At 42.6% G+C, this 19,750-nt stretch overlaps 1 protein-coding gene across 2 annotated transcripts; it reads right to left on the bottom strand.

Annotated features, from left to right (window-relative positions):
• Positions 1 to 2,044: 2,044 nt before the first annotated feature.
• On the bottom strand, positions 2,045 to 12,200 carry mmd (monocyte to macrophage differentiation-associated; the record flags this gene model as incomplete). Of its 2 annotated transcripts, none has more annotated exons than XM_080856328.1 (7): positions 2,045 to 2,528; positions 3,376 to 3,445; positions 3,572 to 3,673; positions 3,801 to 3,875; positions 5,001 to 5,161; positions 5,555 to 5,636; positions 12,163 to 12,200. In XM_080856328.1, 7 exons carry the CDS (start codon positions 12,198 to 12,200, stop codon positions 2,325 to 2,327), a joined length of 732 nt encoding a protein of 243 aa, XP_080712454.1. In that variant the 3' UTR covers positions 2,045 to 2,324. The 2 variants fall into 2 exon arrangements, with proteins under 2 accessions (XP_080712454.1, XP_080712453.1); XM_080856327.1 differs by lacking the exon at positions 12,163 to 12,200 and adding an exon at positions 6,553 to 6,658.
• Between the last annotated feature and the right edge of the window lie 7,550 nt (positions 12,201 to 19,750).

Genomic DNA, 19,750 nt, shown 5'->3' with positions numbered 1-19,750 from the left:
GCTCTGCCATAATAAGCCTCAGGCGACCTTTAATAGTAACGGCTGGTTAGACAGAGGAGCAATGGATAGCAATAAGACCTTCTGTCGGCATACCCAACATTAATACAGAACCAGCACAAGGACAGGTGACTCCAACTGGTGTGATCACACACCCAGAATATATGTGAAGGACTTGGACAACATTATATATATACACACACATCATAATTTGATTAGGACAAGCATGTTGTACGACTTAAATGTCAAACAAGGCTTTATTTGTTTTATTAACACAAAAGAAATCTTTCCAGAATCAGACACAAATGTTTATGTACAGCACCAAAACACCAAAAGGTTACTTAAAATATAGAAGTAGCATTAGAAGAATTTTTTTTTTGTTTGTTTTGTTTTTCAAAAGGCCAGTACAGAATTATGTGCCAAAACAGAATGTACAAATATTACAAAACTTGGAACCAGGTGCTTTACTCACTTACATTTATCAAAATTAGCATCATCAACCCCTGCGGTTGTCACAGGTCCACCGAAGAGAAAGAGGAGATTGAAACCAGATAAAAGCACACATTTACCAACCACCATGCAGTTTAAACACTGAGTATTAATCAAACTGGCCACATGTGAACGTATGAAGGCCCTGTCAGAAATACCAGATTCTGGAAGCATACCTTTAGATTTTAAGGGGCAAGTTAAACATGTGATATTTGAGAACACTGGCCACGTCAGGTGATTCAGTCCCCCCCTAATAGCATGGCTGATGAATTAATTCCTGTAGCTGGGAGTCCATAAGAGTTCACAGCCCAGTGTGACCGCATAGGCCTGCTGTACTCTTCTTTTCTTTTCTACTCAACTGAACAAAAATGACAGTGCTGAATGTTTCTCCCAATCCAACTCCTCTCTTCTCAGTTCTATGCTGCCTCCACATGAAGGCTGGTCATGATTCATACACAAGTCAAGCAAGTCCGCTCTTGGATGAGAACAGAGTTCAAAAAGCACTGAACTCCGCGTTGCTGAGATTCTGAGCATACATTTTTCCGCTGAGATGCGAGTATGCACCGACATAAAGCATGAATGAAGTAGGAGTGGCAACAATGTTGAATCACTGGTAAGTGTTCATTTTAAAATGCTAACAGTAGAAAATGTACACCTTTGATCTGCTTTTCTTTTTTTTCTTTGCACTCCACAAAAAAAAGCGTCACAGGGGACAGCCAGTCACTGCATGATTTCATTCCGATATCGGTTAGAAAAGAAAAACAAATTCACATTCAACACGATTACTCTGGGGCCTTTGAAACAATACAAGCTGCTCAACGGCGAGAGTAACTCAATAAGAGTCAAAGATATCAAATATAAGTGGTTCTTCGCGTTACAAAAGCTCCTTGGAAAAAAAATATGAAAGTCAGCACTTTCATATACTAGAGAGAGCGAACAGACAACACCACTGTCCAAAAACCGCACCAAAGAACCAAAATGTCAGGGTGAGTGATCCTCAGTGGATATGTCAAGTGTGGATAGGAGTGTGACCGCTAGAATGACAAAGAGCTCTTGACCAAACCTCCAGTGTTGGTCTTGAGTGAGGGCTAGAAAATGTCTGATAAAAATCCCTGTGTGTGACGTTTGTTGTGGAATGTTTAGCAATAGAAGAATGTGCGTAATCAAGGAGCTTCAAAAAACAGACTATACCTAGACCTAGAGCAGTAGTCCAAGGAGGTTTGAGCACAAAAGTCTTTTGCAAGCAGAAAAAGGGCAGTTTCCTTCCCTTCTCATACAGAGACAGACATGAGCTTTAGAGAGAAAGAAAAGAAACTGAAAAAAGAACTGTGATCCTTTCAGTAGCCGGACATGTGTGAGTGCTGTTACCCAGCTGCTTCAAAAATGGTAAACAATACACGGATGTACTCGTAAACTTTTTTTTGTTGTTTTGTTGTTATTGTTGTTTTTTTAATCCATTTTGTTATTTCTCTGCAGAGTCTGGCTTAGTGGATAGGGACAGAGGAGTTCTGTGTGTGGACATAACCTGCCTGCTAGTCAGTGAAGAGGAGGAGGAGAAGGAAGGGATGAAGGAGGAGGAGGAGGCAGCAAGAGGGAGAAATAAGGATAGGCACGGAGGAAAAAAGCAGACAGAGGAGGAGAGGTGTGCAGGAGTGGATCAGGGAGAGAAGGATTAAAAAGGACACCTTGCCTCCTGGGGAGAGCAGAGATTGGAGAGAAGGAAAGAGAGCAAAGCAGGCAGGAAGAGAAAGAGGAGAATGAAGAGAAGGAAGAGAAGAGAAAGAGGAGAAGGAAGAGAAGGAGGGGAGGGAAGAGATAAGAGGCAGAGTGATGGGCTGTTAGGCATCCCTGATCTCCTCAGGCCCGGGGGTCCGGTAGAGGTATTTCCAGATGGCGTAGTAGTGCACAGCCGCAGCCAGCGCCACAAACACGTGCCAGATGGCGTGGGCGAACGGTATCACCCCGTCCGACTTGAAGAAGAACACCCCCAGGCAGTAGATCAGGCCACCGCACGCCAGCTCATGCAGGCCCTCCGTGTTGCTCTGCCAAAGGAGGAGAAGATTTGGAGACAGAACTTTAAAAAATCACTGGAACTTACAGCACTGCTGACCAAGAATCACATGTTCCTTACCGCATTAGATCAAGCACACACTACCACTAACTAGAGAGAGTTTCTAGGAAGAGGAAGCCCCCTGCATGTACAATAGGCTATATTCTTCTAATACACAACTGGTGGCAAAGCATTCACCTCCTGTAGATATCAATACCCTGCATGACTTAAGAATAGTGTGTCCATACATTGTTTCAGTAAATGTGATTGCAACAGAGAACTGAGCTTCCAAACTGGATTAACCTGATCTAACAGTAGAAAACACCATACGGCTCCTCCGTTCAAAGCTGTGCTTTGGGCAACTCAGCCAGGCTATAATTAACAAGTGATGCTGCCAAACATTCTGCCAAGTTGTAATGGGATTTGTCTGATTAAACCCCAGTGCAGACAACAGGTGTTTCAATTTCAGATGTTTACTTTCAACACTTTACCAGCAGGGGGAGACATAAACCTTAATGTCTAACAACTTGTTTTTTCAAACACTACACAAACTACTTGATGTCAGCAATATCTCATTGGGTATTTGTTTGGTAGGCCATATCAGTGAAAAAAAACAAACAATTAATGGTTTGTCACTTGTAAGTATGTCTTACTCTATGTACAAAGACCGATTGGTATGATGGAAAGCCATAACCTGATTTATAAGGCTTCAAGCTTTAGCTTCTCATAAATGCGATTTACACTGAAGGACTATTACAGATATACTCTTAAATAACTCAAGATGGTTTTTTTTTGTCAGTGCGGAAGGGTGTGTGTGAAAATATCTCAAGATATCTTACCATTGAGGTCACAACCAAAGCAGGGAAAAATCCCATTGTCAGGTAAAAGGCCAGTTCAACCAGTTTATACCTACAAATGGAAGGCAGATGTAAGGTCATGTTCATAAGTTGCACCACAGATTATTATTATTTTTTTAAATCGATACAAATACAAAATGTAGCCAAAAACATAAGCTCAGTGTGCTGAACAACTCACTTCTCATGATAGTTGAACACATAAATAGTTCCTGCGGCAGCCATTAACCACACAAACCACCTCATATGACTTGCCAGAGGTCCCAGCTCCCGCAAATTCAACCTAAGAGAAGTCCAAACAGAAACATAGTTACAGACAGAAAATGGTGTGCAAATAAGTTGTGGCCATTTCAACTCGAGGGTTTGGTTTAGGTTTGTAACAGCAGGTTGGAGCCTTGCAGCCCACTCACCAGGGTGTGTAGGAGGCAGCGATGAAGAAGTAGATGACTACACGGTCACACATGTGGAAACAGTGCTCCATAGACCTGTTGTGGAGAGATTCCCACCATTAGCAAAGCCTCCCTCCTTTTAGAAACAGGTTTTTGGGGGTTTATTTGTACACGACAGATTGCGGGTTTTCCAACACCAGAAGTCATCCACTAGCCTGACGATGTCATACTCATAATTCTAGTCAGAATATGAGTCTGAGACCGGACTATTGGGCTGTGATTATGGGGCGTGTTTCAACGAACCAGGAAAGAAAATTCCTCTTCGCTGAATTGGATACCTAGAACCAATCAGAGCAACGTAGTATTTCCATCTGATAGATTACACTTTTACCTGATCCCGTAGGAAGGACGGCAAAAACATCTTTTCAATCGACAAATGCCTTGATCGCGTTTCTCTGTTCCTCTTTCAAAATGAATGCGCTGTCATATCTGTTGAGATATGCCTGCTCACGTTACTTAATTAGCACTCAAGGATGTTTTTTTTTTCTACGCGTTAGCATAACCTATCAATAATGCTCTAGAGTGCTTCAGTTAAGACCTATAATCCTGGGCAACACTCGTTTTGCGTATACACAACTAACCGAGTCAATGTAGACATATAAAAGTCGTGTAGATAGCTTAAATCATATAAAATATGTCCCACTAAGCTTCCGAGACGGCGCCATCTTTGTTCGATGTATACCGGTATTCTATCTATATCTGTCCATCAACGTATAAAGCCCGCCCTTACAATTTGAATGGTCAGATCACTTTTCGGGGCCGTTTAAACCCTCCCAACTAACTCGACTCCAGACTGAATCTCCCAGCCCAAAAATTTTGTGGGCGGAGTTCAGGCTGGTATCCAGGCTAGTCATCCACCACAATTGGTGGAGAAATACAATATATAACGTTACAACTAATATTTCTAATATGAAATGGTGGTTTTAAGTGCTGAAGACCACTGACTCCTGGGCTTGTCCCTTAACAGATCTGGCTTTGTGTCTGTTGGTAAAGACAGCAAAATAAACGCTTGTGTAAGACTTGGAACAACTATGCAGCTTGAGTTTCTCAGCTCCAAACATACCAGAAAAACTGGAAGGAGAAGGTAAAGAAGGGTAAGGAGAGGGTCACAGAGAGAGGAGGAGGAGGAAGAAGAAGATGAGGAAGGCTGCAAGCACTAACCTCATGTGGCTCTTCTTCCATGAGATGATGTGAAAGACGGTGGAGACCAGGAAGAGCGCAGACAGGCCCATGCCGTACACCCAGGCCGTGATCTTCTCCCAGCGGTTGTCCGATAGACGGTGCAGCAAGGCCATGCCCACGAAGGCTGGGACAACGAGGAACTACACACACACACACACACACACACCTGGGTCAGACCTGAGACTAAGGCTGCCGTGACATGCTGTGCTTCAAAAACAATTAAAAAACCATGACTATCAGGTTCACACGGTCCAGCTGCATTGCTCTGCTTGGTCACAAAGAGACGAATACACCTGGCACACATCCTCAATAACATAACAAAGATGTATTCATGTTAGCGGCACCGTTCTTCCGTATTTTACATTAATAACGGTAAAGCAACAGTTTCGTGGGTTCATTCTGGTAGTGAAATATGAACATTTCAAACAATCGTTTTTTCTGCATTTCAGTTCACACTGGTAACATGCACAATTAAATCCCAGATAAGACCTGGTAACATGCGCTCATTATCATAATGAATCCTAGTCCCCTACCGCGTGTGTGTAGCAGTTAGCAGCATGCTCATAGCAGGTGGGCTGATATCGGCAGTTGGCTGGGGCTCGACTGTTCATGAACCTGAACACAAAAGGAGAAATCCAGGTTAGCATATTGCAGAATAAGCACGCAAGTAAACAGCAATGGACATTTTGATGCAGCGTATTACGGAATGTAAAGAGTCAATTTTCATATATGACGGAAGAGCCCACACTTCTAATAAATATACAACAGCAGCTTCATGTCAAATGACCACGTCGTTTGAACATACGCTGCATAACAGGTGCCTGTCGTGTTTCGAGCAATCTCAGGATGAAGAGGGGACGCGATTGAGTGGAGGCTTTAAACACCATCCAATTAAATCACGCACGTTATGCAAGACGATTGTCTAATTTCTACGTTATTCCAGTTGCCAACAACGCTAGTCAATGTAAGACAGTAATACGCGTGTTGACTGTGCCAGTAAGTTACAAGCTTATATCATCTAAACAGGGGTCTGGCGGCACCGCCCTGTCCATCCTCATTCTTATGCCAGATGTGCCAATAGATCCAGATGTTTTAATGACAGCTTTCAAAACACACTGTGCAATTTCACCATTGATACAGGGGACCAAATTTGTTCGTTTGGTCATTGTATCTGGCAGTGGTGGCTGACATGGGCTGTGAGTCATAACCGACCCATGGCCCATGCACGTCAAGACAAACATGGCGACGGCGATGCATGGGTTACAGCTAACCACACTCACACAGCTGTAAGGTTGTACATCAATCATTGTTACAACTACATTTACCAAAAACGTGTTCTTTTACGTAAGCCTATGGCAATGAGTTGCTCAATATACAATATTCATTAGTTAAACAATACTGCTAACATAAATATGCATCAAGCTTATTAAATGGTATGCTAAATATTTAGCACTCATCCTCCATCGTCTTTGCTTTGGTATTAAACAAACTTAACCGTCTTCGATTTGGGTTAAGAGTTTGAGAGACTTACCTCTGAAAGCTATTTGCCCTCTTCATGGCAATGTTTTATTTATGCTAGATTCAACCTAACGTTAGATAAAATGTCTACGAGGTTTAGGAGCGAAACTGATCGAACGAGGAGAATACCGAAGGCAAATTGGTTTGCTAGCAAGCTATGTGAGCTTTGACGTTAACCAGCTACATCAACTCAGTCATTCTTTCTTTCTTTCTTTGAAAGTATTCTCGTACAGGAGAATCGGTAAGGCACTATTTCAATCGTTTCCTCAAAAGCATTCCTGCTTTTAAAGCTGGCTATGCTTCAATCGAGTCCTGGTAGGTTCGACTTAAAACCGCCACCGTGTTGGCAGCCACCCACACCATATCGATATACTTCATGTTCCTGATGTCCTCCAAACGGCACCCTAAAGTTGTAATTTTTATGCCAAAATGGTTTGTTGAACGACAGTTATTTGTCCAATAGCAGTGTCTGACGACAGAAGCATCTGCATTCACGACCAATCCGCGTTGTTGTACAGTCATTGTTTTTCTGCTGTCTTTTTGTGACGGTATCAATGGGGGCGGGACGTAATGGGATGCAAAATTCAACCTGATGGTACATAATATTGAGACAGCAGAATTTGCTTGACGAATTCGTTAGACCAGTGCGCTAAGAATGATAGCTATTTTTTTCTTATCGTAAAGCTAGTTTTGATCTTTCTACGAGAAAACATTTCCTGTAACATATTTTTTTATGTCCCCTATTCATACCTTCTCCATTTGTTGGAATCAGGCGTTACAAGCACAAGCCTACAGTTATTCATTATTTGATAGATTACGTTTCCTTGTAACAGAATATGTCGTTGTGAAAGATAAAAACATAAATTCGTCATGTATGATGCCATAATAATTCAATGCTAATGTTTGCTCATGATTTGTGAGATACGGATGTCGTACGTCTAAACTCCTGATGTAGTCTATTCACAGATGTATATGTACAACCCTTATGACACCACCTCTGTACATCACAGTTGTCGCCTACCTCAGCAAGGATCACCATCTTACTGTCACACGCATTAGGTAACACAGAAAAGACTAGATACATTGGCCATGTAACGTCTCTCAAAAGGTTAAATGTTTAGTCTCTTCTCCGTTTTTAATCCCCTCATATAGTCTGTTTTCCCTTTTTTTTTTTAAAAAACATTCCTAGTTAAAAAATCCTAAATTTACAAGTTTACAAGTCCTTGAAACTGAAGGTCAGTCCCCCCATATTTCACCGTTAACTTGAGAGGGCCTTCATAGGCTCCCTAGCCCATATGCCAATCCGTTGTGATGTTGTGCTGTCGTTCCTTTGCAGAAACCTGTGACACATCCTGCAATTCAGCACTACTCTCGCAATTCAAGCCTATCTCGCCAGACCACAAGGCTGGGGTTTTTTTACTTTGTAAGGGAAACACGGCGCTGTAGGAGTGGTGCAGTGCACCGTAGCCCATCAGGTGGATCACTACATCAGGACAAAACTGAAAGGCTAGCTCCCGTAGGAATCAACTCTGCTGCAGTGAGTGCTCCGCAGCAGTGAGTTTGTATGCAAGAGAAAGAGAGAGAGAGAGAGTGAGACAGAGAAAGAGAGAGAGAGAGCGTGAGACAGAGAGAGAGAGAGAGAGAGAGTGAGACAGAGAGAGAGAGAGAGGACAGCGTGCTTGCTGATCAGCAGTGAAGGTGTGACTGAGCTTTGGTGCTTGGCATGGGCTTAAAGATGTCATTCACACAGGCAATGAGGGGATGGCAGGGACCATCTGCTGTATATTAGCATGGCCTTTGGCTGTGAGGGTGCTGTGGCCACACAGAGCAGCTGGTACCTGTGTTTCAGCACTGGGCAGATTAGTGGATAGAACTACTTCCTACAGAGATCTTAATGTAATCATTAGAGAGGTTTGATATGCTCTTGTGTTACAAAGTTATACTCTCAAAACCTTTCATCTACTGCTAAGCCCAACTGGAGTTAAACGTGGGCAAGCAAATCCCACAGCCCTTGTTTAACATACACAAGCTTTATCTGTAATGTTCGTATGCAGGAGGAGGAACTGTGTCTGGAAATAGATCAGCCACTCAAGAGACTGCGGCGTGTCGTGGAAGGCCAGTGTGCTCACAACTAGAGAGGGACGAACAGTCCGGAGGTCTCCTGGAGGTCGATTCGACAGGGACAACACTACAGGTGAGGTCTAGGTCAAAGGCCATGTAGGTATTAACCAGGTACTAAGCATCTGACAAGTTTCAAATGACCCCATACCCCATACCCACGCCATCTTCTACTGGCCTCCATATTATAGTATTCATTTATAGCAGAACGACCTATTTCTGCAATGTTCTCTTGAGATGTATTGGTCCCAGAGAACAAGTATAGCCAAACTCTGACAATGTGTTATGACTGAGAATGTATTACACTTGAATAGAGAGCAAGAGAACAGCAGACATTTATTTGGTCTCTCCCTCTTTTCCCTGCACTTTGCACAGGATACAGTTTGCATGGTAAAGAAACGTTTGTACAGACACGTCATGGAGGGTTCAACAGCTCGCTAATAGGTTTAGTTTTTCTACTGCATAGTGGCTTCAGAGTGAAAGACATGGGAGACAAGAGCATGATAACAGTCTGCCAGCCTGGTTACTATTCAGGGCCAAAGGTTTGCTCCCTATCATCCAAAAGGGGTTTTCTTGCACTGACCGTCCAAAAAAAGCAGACAGACTAAGGATATTCACATGACATACAAGTGGTGTTTGCACGCGCAACTCTCAGATCTACATGTTTGTTCTCTTTACTGCTGTCTTCTCTATTCTTGCCCTGTGCAAAGAACCAGAGCTGACAAGAATTAAATGTCAATATATGCGTTATATAACATGCATCTGACAAAAACACACACACACACACACACACATCATGAAGGGGATGAAGAAATGTACAATAAAGCCGATGTTTTGAATGCACAAAAGTTTGATCCAAATAACTGATTCTATTGTTGCTGTGGTCGGTAGCCACAGGGCTTGGTCTTGCTATAAGAGTTGCCTAATGGCTAATGGCGTTCTTGCAGCATGCTTGGCTGTATTAAGAGACTTGGAGGCAGGTGCACAGGGGCCACTAACGAGCTGAGTTTTGCGTGTGTTTGGAGATACCTGAAAAAAGCATGGCTGTTCTTAAGCTGCGGGATTACTGACAGTTTCCACTGCCTTGCATGCCAGCCTGTACTGCAGGGTTTATGCAGCAACTCCTGTCAGCATTGCTAGTGTTTGCACAGCAGAGCACTGCAGTGTACTGCGGATGATAAATTGCTGCATTTCTGTGGTGTCCCTCAGCCCACCCCTTCCCTTTCCTCTAATCTTTGTCGTCTTCTGTTTAACTTTCTGTTCTAATGTTTTCTTTTGTTAAACTTTGTTATTTTGTCTAATGTTTTCTTTTGTTAATTTTTGTTGTTTTGTTTATTTTAAATATATAAAAATCTAATCAATAGTGAATTTCTCCATCAGCTCAGAGAGACCTAATGAAGAGAGGTTCATAGGAGGTGAAAGCTTGCGAGTCAACAATGCCTTTTTCAAAATTGTGCTCTGTGCTCCAGGAAAATTGTGTAACAAGGTTATAAAACTAGGGCTGTTGATCATTTAATTATTGTGATCTCTTATCTGAGCAAGGCATCGCAGGCCCAGTCACTTAATTCAGGTTTAGGCGCTGGGCACCAATGGAGCACTTCTCAGTAGTGGGATTAGATTGGCGTAAACTCAGACTCCAATCATCCCTCCTAGTTAGAAAGCCATGATTACAAAGCTATTTCCGTCAACTTTTGACTTGAGTGGTGTGCAATTCCGTGTCACTTGAGAGACGCTTCTTACAGGTGCTTGAGCTGTTTATTTATAACGTCGTAATCGAGTGTAATGATGTGTGAGTTCATGGCGGGCGCTTCTCGTGGCTTTGACGTAACCAATTCCAAACAGACTTTAGCAACTGAGCAGAGCTTGGCAGCTACAACAGCCCAAAGATGCAAAACGGAATCAGTTTTTTTCTAGACCAACTTTTCAGGGAAGACCTACTTTTAGAACAAGTTCACCTCCTTATCTTTCATCATCATCATCATCATCATCATCATCATCATCATCATCATCATCATCATCATCAGGGACTGGTTCTTATACACTTTAACCTACATATAGCTTCCTTCACACCAGTGAAATGGGAAGATGGCAGAGGAAACCCTGGTGGCTGCCGAGACACTCCTCACCTGTATGGTACGGGGCACCCCTAACACCACTAGTAAAAGACATTGGATCCCCAGAGCTCTGTGGAGTATTGTAACAGGGACACTATAGAAGAAACATAAACAATAAAGCCAGGTCAGGAACAGCTCAGACCACTAAGCAGGCTAGCATAGCAAGGGTCAGGCCAACTCACTGATGTAATCATTTATCATTCATGGAATGAGGCCTCGGGCTGGAAAACATAAGCTACTTCTGTTTTTTTTTATAAGAATGATGGCAATATTACAACCATCACACCATTTCACTATATATATTTTTACTTATATAGCCCATTTCAGTTGTTTTTTTGATCAGAATGGTTTGATTCATGTTGCTCCTTGATATTCTAAATATGCAGTTAATGCATTTAGCAAACTGGTTTTCATTTACTATTAAACAATCCATATCTGATATCAACTGTATCTAACACAGCTTCAGTTTTACCCACGTATAAATCCATCATGGCTGCCCCCAGTGCTCCAGTTGCCCTCTCTGTTTATGGAGGCACACTTATCTTCCTCAGGGTTAAATATTGACACCAGTCTCAGTGTCAATCAACCTTTATCCCAAACCGGTGTGATTGCCAACGCTGTGTGCACAGGGCCCCAGAAGCAGTGCATACAGTTTGTGTTTATCTTGTTAGCCTCTCTCGATAACGGCAAGGTCTGATAACACACACAATAAAAAGCAGTGATAATTCAATACTTTCTTCATGTGTTATACTTGTAGTGTACTTCCTTTGCGTTAATGCATTACTGACAGACCATACCAGGGCCCTGAAGGCCCACATAGCCCTCTAGCAGAGGGACCAAGGCACAATAAGCAGGTTTTACACTGAGCCTAATGAACATCATAAGTAGCCTCACAAACACTAGGGCTGATTAGACAGAAGGCTCTTTAAAATGAAATAGGTCGTCAGGGGTCACAATCCTACATGGATTGTAGTTAACCTGAGCGACCCACAGAGGAGTTACTTGACAGCATTCTCATCCAAACATTAGGCTTCATAAACGCTTACATCTGTCAGTGTTAAAGCTAAACATCTAGGACATACCACACCACATATAACTTCACAACTGGACAGAGAATTGATAGCAACCCTCTATTCTACTATCCAAAGTATATGTGTATAGCAGTTTAGCAGTTGGGATTTCTATTGAAACCCTCAGACTCTGCCTGCTAGGCTGCTTTGGAGGAAGCAACAGCTCTGAGACAGAGCTCCTTAAATCAAGTTTATCCAATGTGACATTTGTTCCTGAGAGCAGAAGGACCACTCAGGGAATCTACCTGAGATTTGGTAAAGCGGGATTTCACCTGCACTCACAACCACACCAGCGATTCTCTCCCATGCTCCTTCTCTTACCGTTTCCATCTTGTCCGCCGCAGGTCAATTCCAAACATTTTATATATATATATATAAAAAAAATCCTTGTTGTTGTTGAGTATAAAAAATAAACAGAATATATATATTTTTTCCCTTTATTCCCTTTAGTAAAGACGTTTATCCAACTGTGACAGGCAGGTTATGGAGGAAAAAAACAAACAGGACCAACTCTGCCCGTTCCTGTCCCCCTCAGACCAAAGTACTTTTCTTGTCCCGTCGGTCGGAACAGGCCGTCTCATAGGATGTGACCATTTTAGTCTGATCCCAGTGCGTGGCGGTCGGCTGGCTTTGCATGACGACCAGCCTGACCGGTGTCGTGCTGTGTGGGGCCACAGGCTCTGGGGCGTACTCCTTCGTGGGATCTTTGCCCTGGCAGTCATAGAGTATACACGATATCAGGAAGATCAGTAGCAAGACAACATAGCTGACGATCAGGATGCAGAGGTTCAAAGTGACTGGGTCGATTTCCACATACTCTACCGTAAAGCCCATCATGGTTGCAACCTCATAGTGGGAGGCCCCTGAGGGCCTCTGGTGCAAGCGCTGAGGGAGGGATGGCGGTTGTCTGCACCGAGGGTGGAAAGGTGTGCTGGAGGGTCCCCACAGAACCCTCTGTCGGTATCCCTTCAGTCACTCTCCCTCGATTTACTTCTGTTTGTTGATGAATTGATCTGCAATATCCCTCTCTCTCACACTGTCACTCCCTCTTTCTATTCTACAGTTATTAACAGTCCTTCTTAAAATTCAGTCTTCCTTCCCATCTCTTCTCGTTACTCCATCTGCGCTCTCTGTCTGCATCTCAATCTCGCTCTCTCCTCCCTCTCTCTCAATCCCCCCCCCCCCCCCCCCCTCCCCCATTCTTCCTTGCGCAGATCAGAGTGGATATGTGGCTTTGCGGTAAAAATACTTTAATCCCCACCTCTCCTCCAGCCTTGAATTTCTTTAGCCAATGATTAAAGCAGATACCTTTAATAACTTAAGCCACCATTTGTATTTGGTCCCCGTGTTTATGAATGGAAAAAAATGGATACCTGACTCCCAGCAGTGGAGTCAAAGTGGAGGGACGTCGAGTGTCAGGGGGAAAGACCATGACATGTATCCCATAAGCTCCTTTGTCAAGGCTGCCCCACTGACACCATCCAATTAGCAGTACTCCTCTTTGTGAGCCTCAGTGGCAGAAACTACTCCTGAAAGAGACGTAGCTTTTGACTGCCCTGCAAAAAAAACTTCTATTATGTAAACTTTAATCTATAATTTTATCCTTGGTTTTCTATTATAATTTGCTTGAACAAAAGACTCTCTCTTTTCAATTTGAGCAATCTGATACATGATCTGATACATTACATTATTAAAGTGTGTGGTACATGCTTTTCTGAATTTGTGATGTAATCTTAATCTTGATTGTGACCAGGGATTGAGATAGAGAGAGAAGAAGCCATCTGGTGAAGGAGGAGTGTAATCTAGGAGAGATGGGAGGAAGTGGGCTGGGCGGGGCGGTGTGGGGTGGGGGAGGGACAGTGAAGGCCTGAGAGAGAAAGAGAGAAAGCTGTCCTCAAATAAGAGCATCCGATTTGTTTCCTCAAAAACATTGCAGAAGGCACATGCCAGCGCAAAAAAAGTTGATGATTTTGCAAGCTGTCACTCAACACAGAGGGACACAAAAGCCTTCGCTTCATAGAAGTTCTACGATGAGGACACCTAGACAATGTGTCCCCTAATCTCAGGATTACAGTACAGTATGAACACCTCCGCCAAGGAACAATAATCTTTGGCAGTGGAGACTGAAATCCTCCAGTGACGTCCTTCTATGGTGAACTGTATTTATCCAAGACATGATATAAGTCATGTCCAATTTGTCTTGTTACAAGAATGATGTCTTAACATAATTCTTTACTTAAACATAATTTAACATCATTTCTTCACTTTAAACAGTGCATTTCAATAACAACAATAAATAATAATTAAACAGCAAACAAAATGGAAAATAACAATAGAGCATCTTTGAAATAATGTGCACAAAGTGATTTACAGATTCAAAATGGACAGTGAATAACTTAGAATGTAAATGCAATCTTTTTCTTCATTCAAAGTGATTGAAGAGGTTTGGATTGTGACTATAAAAAATTGCTTTATTCTGAATAGAAAATAAACAGGTATTTTAAATATACAGGCAAAAAGAATGTTGTGTGCATGTCTGATCTGATAATCAATATGACTACTCCATCTCCATTGGACAAGGTGGCAAATCCTCAAATTTTAAGACCAAATGCAAGCAGCAGGGGGAAGAATTGAGCAGAGTAGCGCACTGTGGTATGAAGACCTCTGAAAATGTCTTAACCGTTCCACTACATCTGTGTGGTGCGTGTGTAACGTTCACTGTGAACTCTCCTCACTGTATCTGTGTGGTGCCTGTGTAACGTTCACTGTGAACTCTCCTCACTCTGGGCTGTATCTGTGTGGTGCCTGTGTAACGTTCACTGTGCAGACTCCTCACTGTATCTGTGTGGTGCCTGTGTAACGTTCACTGTGCAGTCTCCTCACTGTATCTGTGTGGTGCGTGTGTAATGTTCACTGTGAACTCTCCTCACTCTGGGCTGTATCTGTGTGGTGCCTGTGTAACGTTCACTGTGAACTCTCCTCACTCTGGGCTGTATCTGTGTGGTGCCTGTATAACGTTCACTGTGCAGTCTCCTCACTCTGGGCTGTATCTGTGCGGTGCCTGTGTAACGTTCACTGTGAACTCTCCTCACTCTGGGCTGTATCTGTGTGGTGCCTGTGTAACGTTCACTGTGCAGTCTCCTCACTCTGGGCTGTATCTGTGTGGTGCCTGTGTAACGTTCACTGTGCAGTCTCCTCACTCTGGGCTGTATCTGTGTGGTGCGTGTGTAATGTTCACTGTGCAGTCTCCTCACTGTATCTGTGTGGTGCCTGTGTAATGTTCACTGTGCAGACTCCTCACTGTATCTGTGTGGTGCCTGTGTAATGTTCACTGTGCAGTCTCCTCACTGTATCTGTGTGGTGCCTGTGTAATGTTCACTGTGCAGTCTCCTCACTCTGGGCTGTATCTGAATATCCTGTGCTGTTGGAGAACCACACCAGGCACCCTTTGTATTACATGGCCATCTGATTTCCTGGCATTACTAAAAACATCAAAGACAGTTTGACATGAGAAAGACAAGGCTCTTTAACTTGTATCTCATGAGGTTGGGCTTTTAAACCCCTAACTACAAGATATCAATAAATAAACCAGTATATAAATAAATAAACAAGTAAATAAAGCCACAGCAACTGAGACATTTACAACAGGTGCGTCATTTCTTATTCCTTGGGGGAAAAACAGACGATCTAGCTAGCAACAGAAAGACAATAAGACGTCATTTGTGTTACTGTAATCCTGGTGAGTAGCCTCCCGCCCAAGGAGTGATGGCCTATTAAAACCACCACCCTGGCTTGCGTCACTAAAACTCTGGTGGAGCTTGTCCAGCTGATTGCACAGGAGAATGTGGGAGCACCCCGCCCTGGGAAACGCTCAGTGATAATGGAATCAAGCTGCTGAATTGTTTCAGAATCCGAGACTGAGATCAGGTCAAAGATCACACGCAACTTTTACATGCTGTGCAGGTGTCCTTTGCTTGAGTTATCTGAAGTGTCCTGGTTTTGGAATGGCGTCAAGTAGTGGTATTATATAATGTCTCGTAATGCAAATAAACACTGCAGTGCCCTGGTGTATTAAAGATGGAGCCAGAATGAAAACGAAACATGAATGATTCATTTGATGAATTATTTCTATGAATGCAATCACAGAGAAATCTTACATTCTCAGAAATGTGTTTTGTGAGGAAAATAACGTACCCCAAAAACTAGTTTATAACGTCATTCTTGTTTTAGAACAGTCATTTTGCTTGTGAACACTGGATATCATTGTCCAACTTATAGGTAACAAGGCCAGTCTTCAGTGGTGCCAGAAAGTCCAGCCCCAGTCACAAGGGCAGACAGAGGGGTAGGAGGAGGAGAGAGAGAGAGAGAGAGCGCAAGGAGAAGCTACTGGAGGAATTGAAGGCTTAGCTGTCTGGTGCCTGGGGGTAGGAGGACGACGTTGTGGTGTTTATGGGAAGGGTAGAGGGGAGAGTTTTGTGTGTGTGTGTGTGTGTCTATGTGTGTGTGTGTGTGTGTGTGTGTATACAGTGTATGTGTGTGTGAGTGTGTATATATGTGTGTGTGTGTGTGTGTGTGTTTGTGTGTGTTTGTGTGTGTGTGTGTGTGTGTGTGTGTGTTTGTGTGTGTGTGTGTATGTGTGTGTGTGTGTGTGTGTGTGTGTATACGTGTGTGTATATGTGTGTGTGTGTGTGTGTGTGTGTGTGTGTGTGTGTGTTTGTGTGTGTGTGTGTGTGTGTGTGTGTGTGGTTGTATATTTGTGTGTGAGTGTGTGTATCTTTGAGGAGGCAGGCCGGAACGATTTAGGTGGAAATGCCTCCTGTAGTCCTTCAGCTCGAACTGGAGCTCACGATTGTATGGGAAGTGAGATAGGCCCAAGCATCTGCCTTGCTTGTCCTCCTGTTTATTTTCACTGCGTGGCTCAACGGCTTTGGCGGTGTACCTCCGTCATCCACAAACATCCTGGCCCCAGCCAGCCTTCTCACAATAAGCACACTGGCCCCCAGCTCGAACTGACTGTGCCAGCACAGCTCCTCTCCCCCTCCCTGCAGCAGAGAGAGTGGATGAAACCAAGCCCAGCAATAGATCCTCTATTGTTGCCCTGCACTGACAGTGTCTCCCCATATGTCTGCTTGCCCCTGCCGAGGGCTATAAATCATAGGTCTATGGTATGCCTCGCGATCATAACTTTTCAGTGCCATGGCCAGCAATGTGATACTGTCCGATAATTTTAAATAAAGACAGAGAACGTGTTAAAATTACTAACGAAAAGTTCAAGCAAGCAGCGATGAGCAGGCTAGAGTTACCATGGAAACTTGACAAACTTGTCATTATGTCAAGGGAATGGCTGTAAGCACTCACAGCAAGTTTCATATCAATTAAACCAAAGATTGGATGTGAGCTCACTTCCTGTTCGGTGGCTTTACTGTAACCATGAATGGTTTTGAAAATAAAATAAAGCTTTTGTAAGGCTTTGTCAGAAAAGTATTTCTGCCAAATTTGGGGAAGATTTGACAAGGTTTATGACCACTGAGAACTTTGTTAGATTTTTGATGAAATCCAATATGGCGGTCACATAAATTTGGTTGGCATGATGATTTTAACCCATTTCGAACTGACCCATAGCCATTACCCACTTTCACAAGGTCAACACATAAAAGGTTTACTGCACCTTATTGCAGTGCCCCCCAATGGTCAGATAGAGTATTTTTTTGCACAACCTCAATTTTGGAACCGATTGACAGTGTTTCAAATATAGAAGATCACCTGTAGCAAATTTGGTGAATTTTGGACAAAATGTCCAATATGGAGGCCGCATCTACTAGGTTGACAAGTTGCCATGTCTAGAGCTTGGGACCTCTCATTGTCTTACAAAACACCACACTGTTTTTAAATGAACAATATGACAGCATAGAGGCAGGGGGAGAGAATAATGCATATAAGGAAGGGATAATGTATTGTCCGGAGGTCATTATCCAAAAATAAATCCCGACCGGGCGAACAACACCCCGACGCGCAGTCCTGAAGGGATTTATTTTTGGATAATGACCGACGGACAATACATTATCCCGCTTATTAAACGGTTACTTGCCAAAAACGATAGAAGACATTCCTCCAACATACCTCTTTTTAATGATTTAGTTGCCGTTTCATGAGTCCCGTTTAGAAATAAATAGTTCTTCAAGCAAATAGAACTTTGAAGTTTCAGGTGTTGCATAGCAACTCATTACTTGCTGACTTACGAGTCTGTTACGTTAAAATGACTGAACTTCTTGCGGAATGATATGAAAGATGTGAATTATAAGCACAAAACCCGTTGCCAATGACAACGGTCATTATCTTTTCGCAGCGGTCTGTTAGCAGGAAATAATGTAGGGTAGAACGTTGGGATGGCCCATTCAAATCACCGGTACTTTTTGGAACATTCTGTAGTTTGCGCTGATTTTAGAACAGGTAAGGGGAGTTGTTAGGCACAACGCGAAGCGGACTCGCTGGGCTTATTGCTTTTCTAAAACTGTTACTACAAATATTTGATTTGGTTTCATAAATAAAGACAATTCAATTTAAAAAACAATAGTTTAATGATAAACCGTCATTCTTCCGCCACTAAAAAATATAGTTCCTAAATAAATCGTTGCATCGCAACCCTTGAAGCAACGCAACAGCCAGATGGAACACTGTGTATGAAATGCGCTATATGAATACGCTGCGCAGTAATATGGAATGTTATCATAGAATGTTATGAGGTCAAATTGTAAGGTTATGCTGGATTTTACAACGGCTTTTCGCCAATCACAATCAAGGATTTGAACAATCAGTTTTAGAATAGCATATAAGACTGACAGCAAGTTTTTGTAATGTGTACTGCAGTCCAAACTCTAGATATTGGAGAGAGTTCTCTCCCCCTGCCTCTCCTCCCCAAACTCCAGGCTCATGCAGATCGCCAGCAAGATGAGCACACCAATAAACTTTGACACTGGCAAGCCACATTACGTCCTACACTGTAAATTGATTTGACAAATTTGCAAATTTGCAATGTTTTTATAGTTTGCAAATTATAAACCAGATTATGTGGATTTTTTTTAACTCTGTCAATGTTAGTATGCTTTGTATGTGCACTCTCTGGAGTTGGAGGTACTGCTTTCCCGGCCCTGATAAGATATTGCTCAATTTAACAGATAACATATAAATCATCTTAACATTTCTTTTTTGGAGTAGTAGCCTATTGTACTGTTGCAACAAATGCATATCACTCATAGCTAAAAAGATTCTGCTATTATCAAGCTACACAGAAAATTGTACATCGTTTAGCTAAAATATCACTTTAACAATTTAGCTAAATGTGACCACATCTATTGAGTCAAAAAAATGTAATAAGATACATAAATAGCTAGTAGCTAGGGATGGGCATGAGTAACCTTACTTGATTTGGATATCAGTATTTATCAACATATCAAATTTAGAGAGTAATACTTGTGGTTTTGGTGGTATATTTCTTTCAGCATCACTGTGTTAGCCAGCACCAGGGGCGGCTTGTCCATAAGGGCGATTGGGGCTACGCACTGCCTAGGGGATGCTACATCCAAAAATTGGAACGAAAGAAAATTGTGGCTAGCAGGCTGTGAAGTGGCTAACGCGGTCTGTATTTCTATATACCACTGTCACTTTTCATAGGTTTCACAGTGTGAATGTTCGCTTCTTGCACTGGGTTATTTTCTATGTGATGACTTATTTTGCTTTTGTAAGCCAATACTCAGTCAATAAATATTGTTGTTATTGACTTATATGTTGCCCCCTTCTTTATGTTGTTACTGGACATATCATGTGTACCAATGTAACATCATACATATTTTGAGACGTGGATGATGAAAAAGTGGGATACTTGGAGCCACATCATGTTTGCTTATGAAGG

The sequence above is a fragment of the Sprattus sprattus genome (genome assembly GCF_963457725.1).
Source record: "Sprattus sprattus genome assembly, chromosome: 18".
NCBI lineage: Eukaryota > Metazoa > Chordata > Actinopteri > Clupeiformes > Clupeidae > Sprattus > Sprattus sprattus.
The sequence above is the reverse complement of the archived record's forward strand: the minus strand, read 5'-3'. Positions and strand labels throughout refer to the sequence as shown.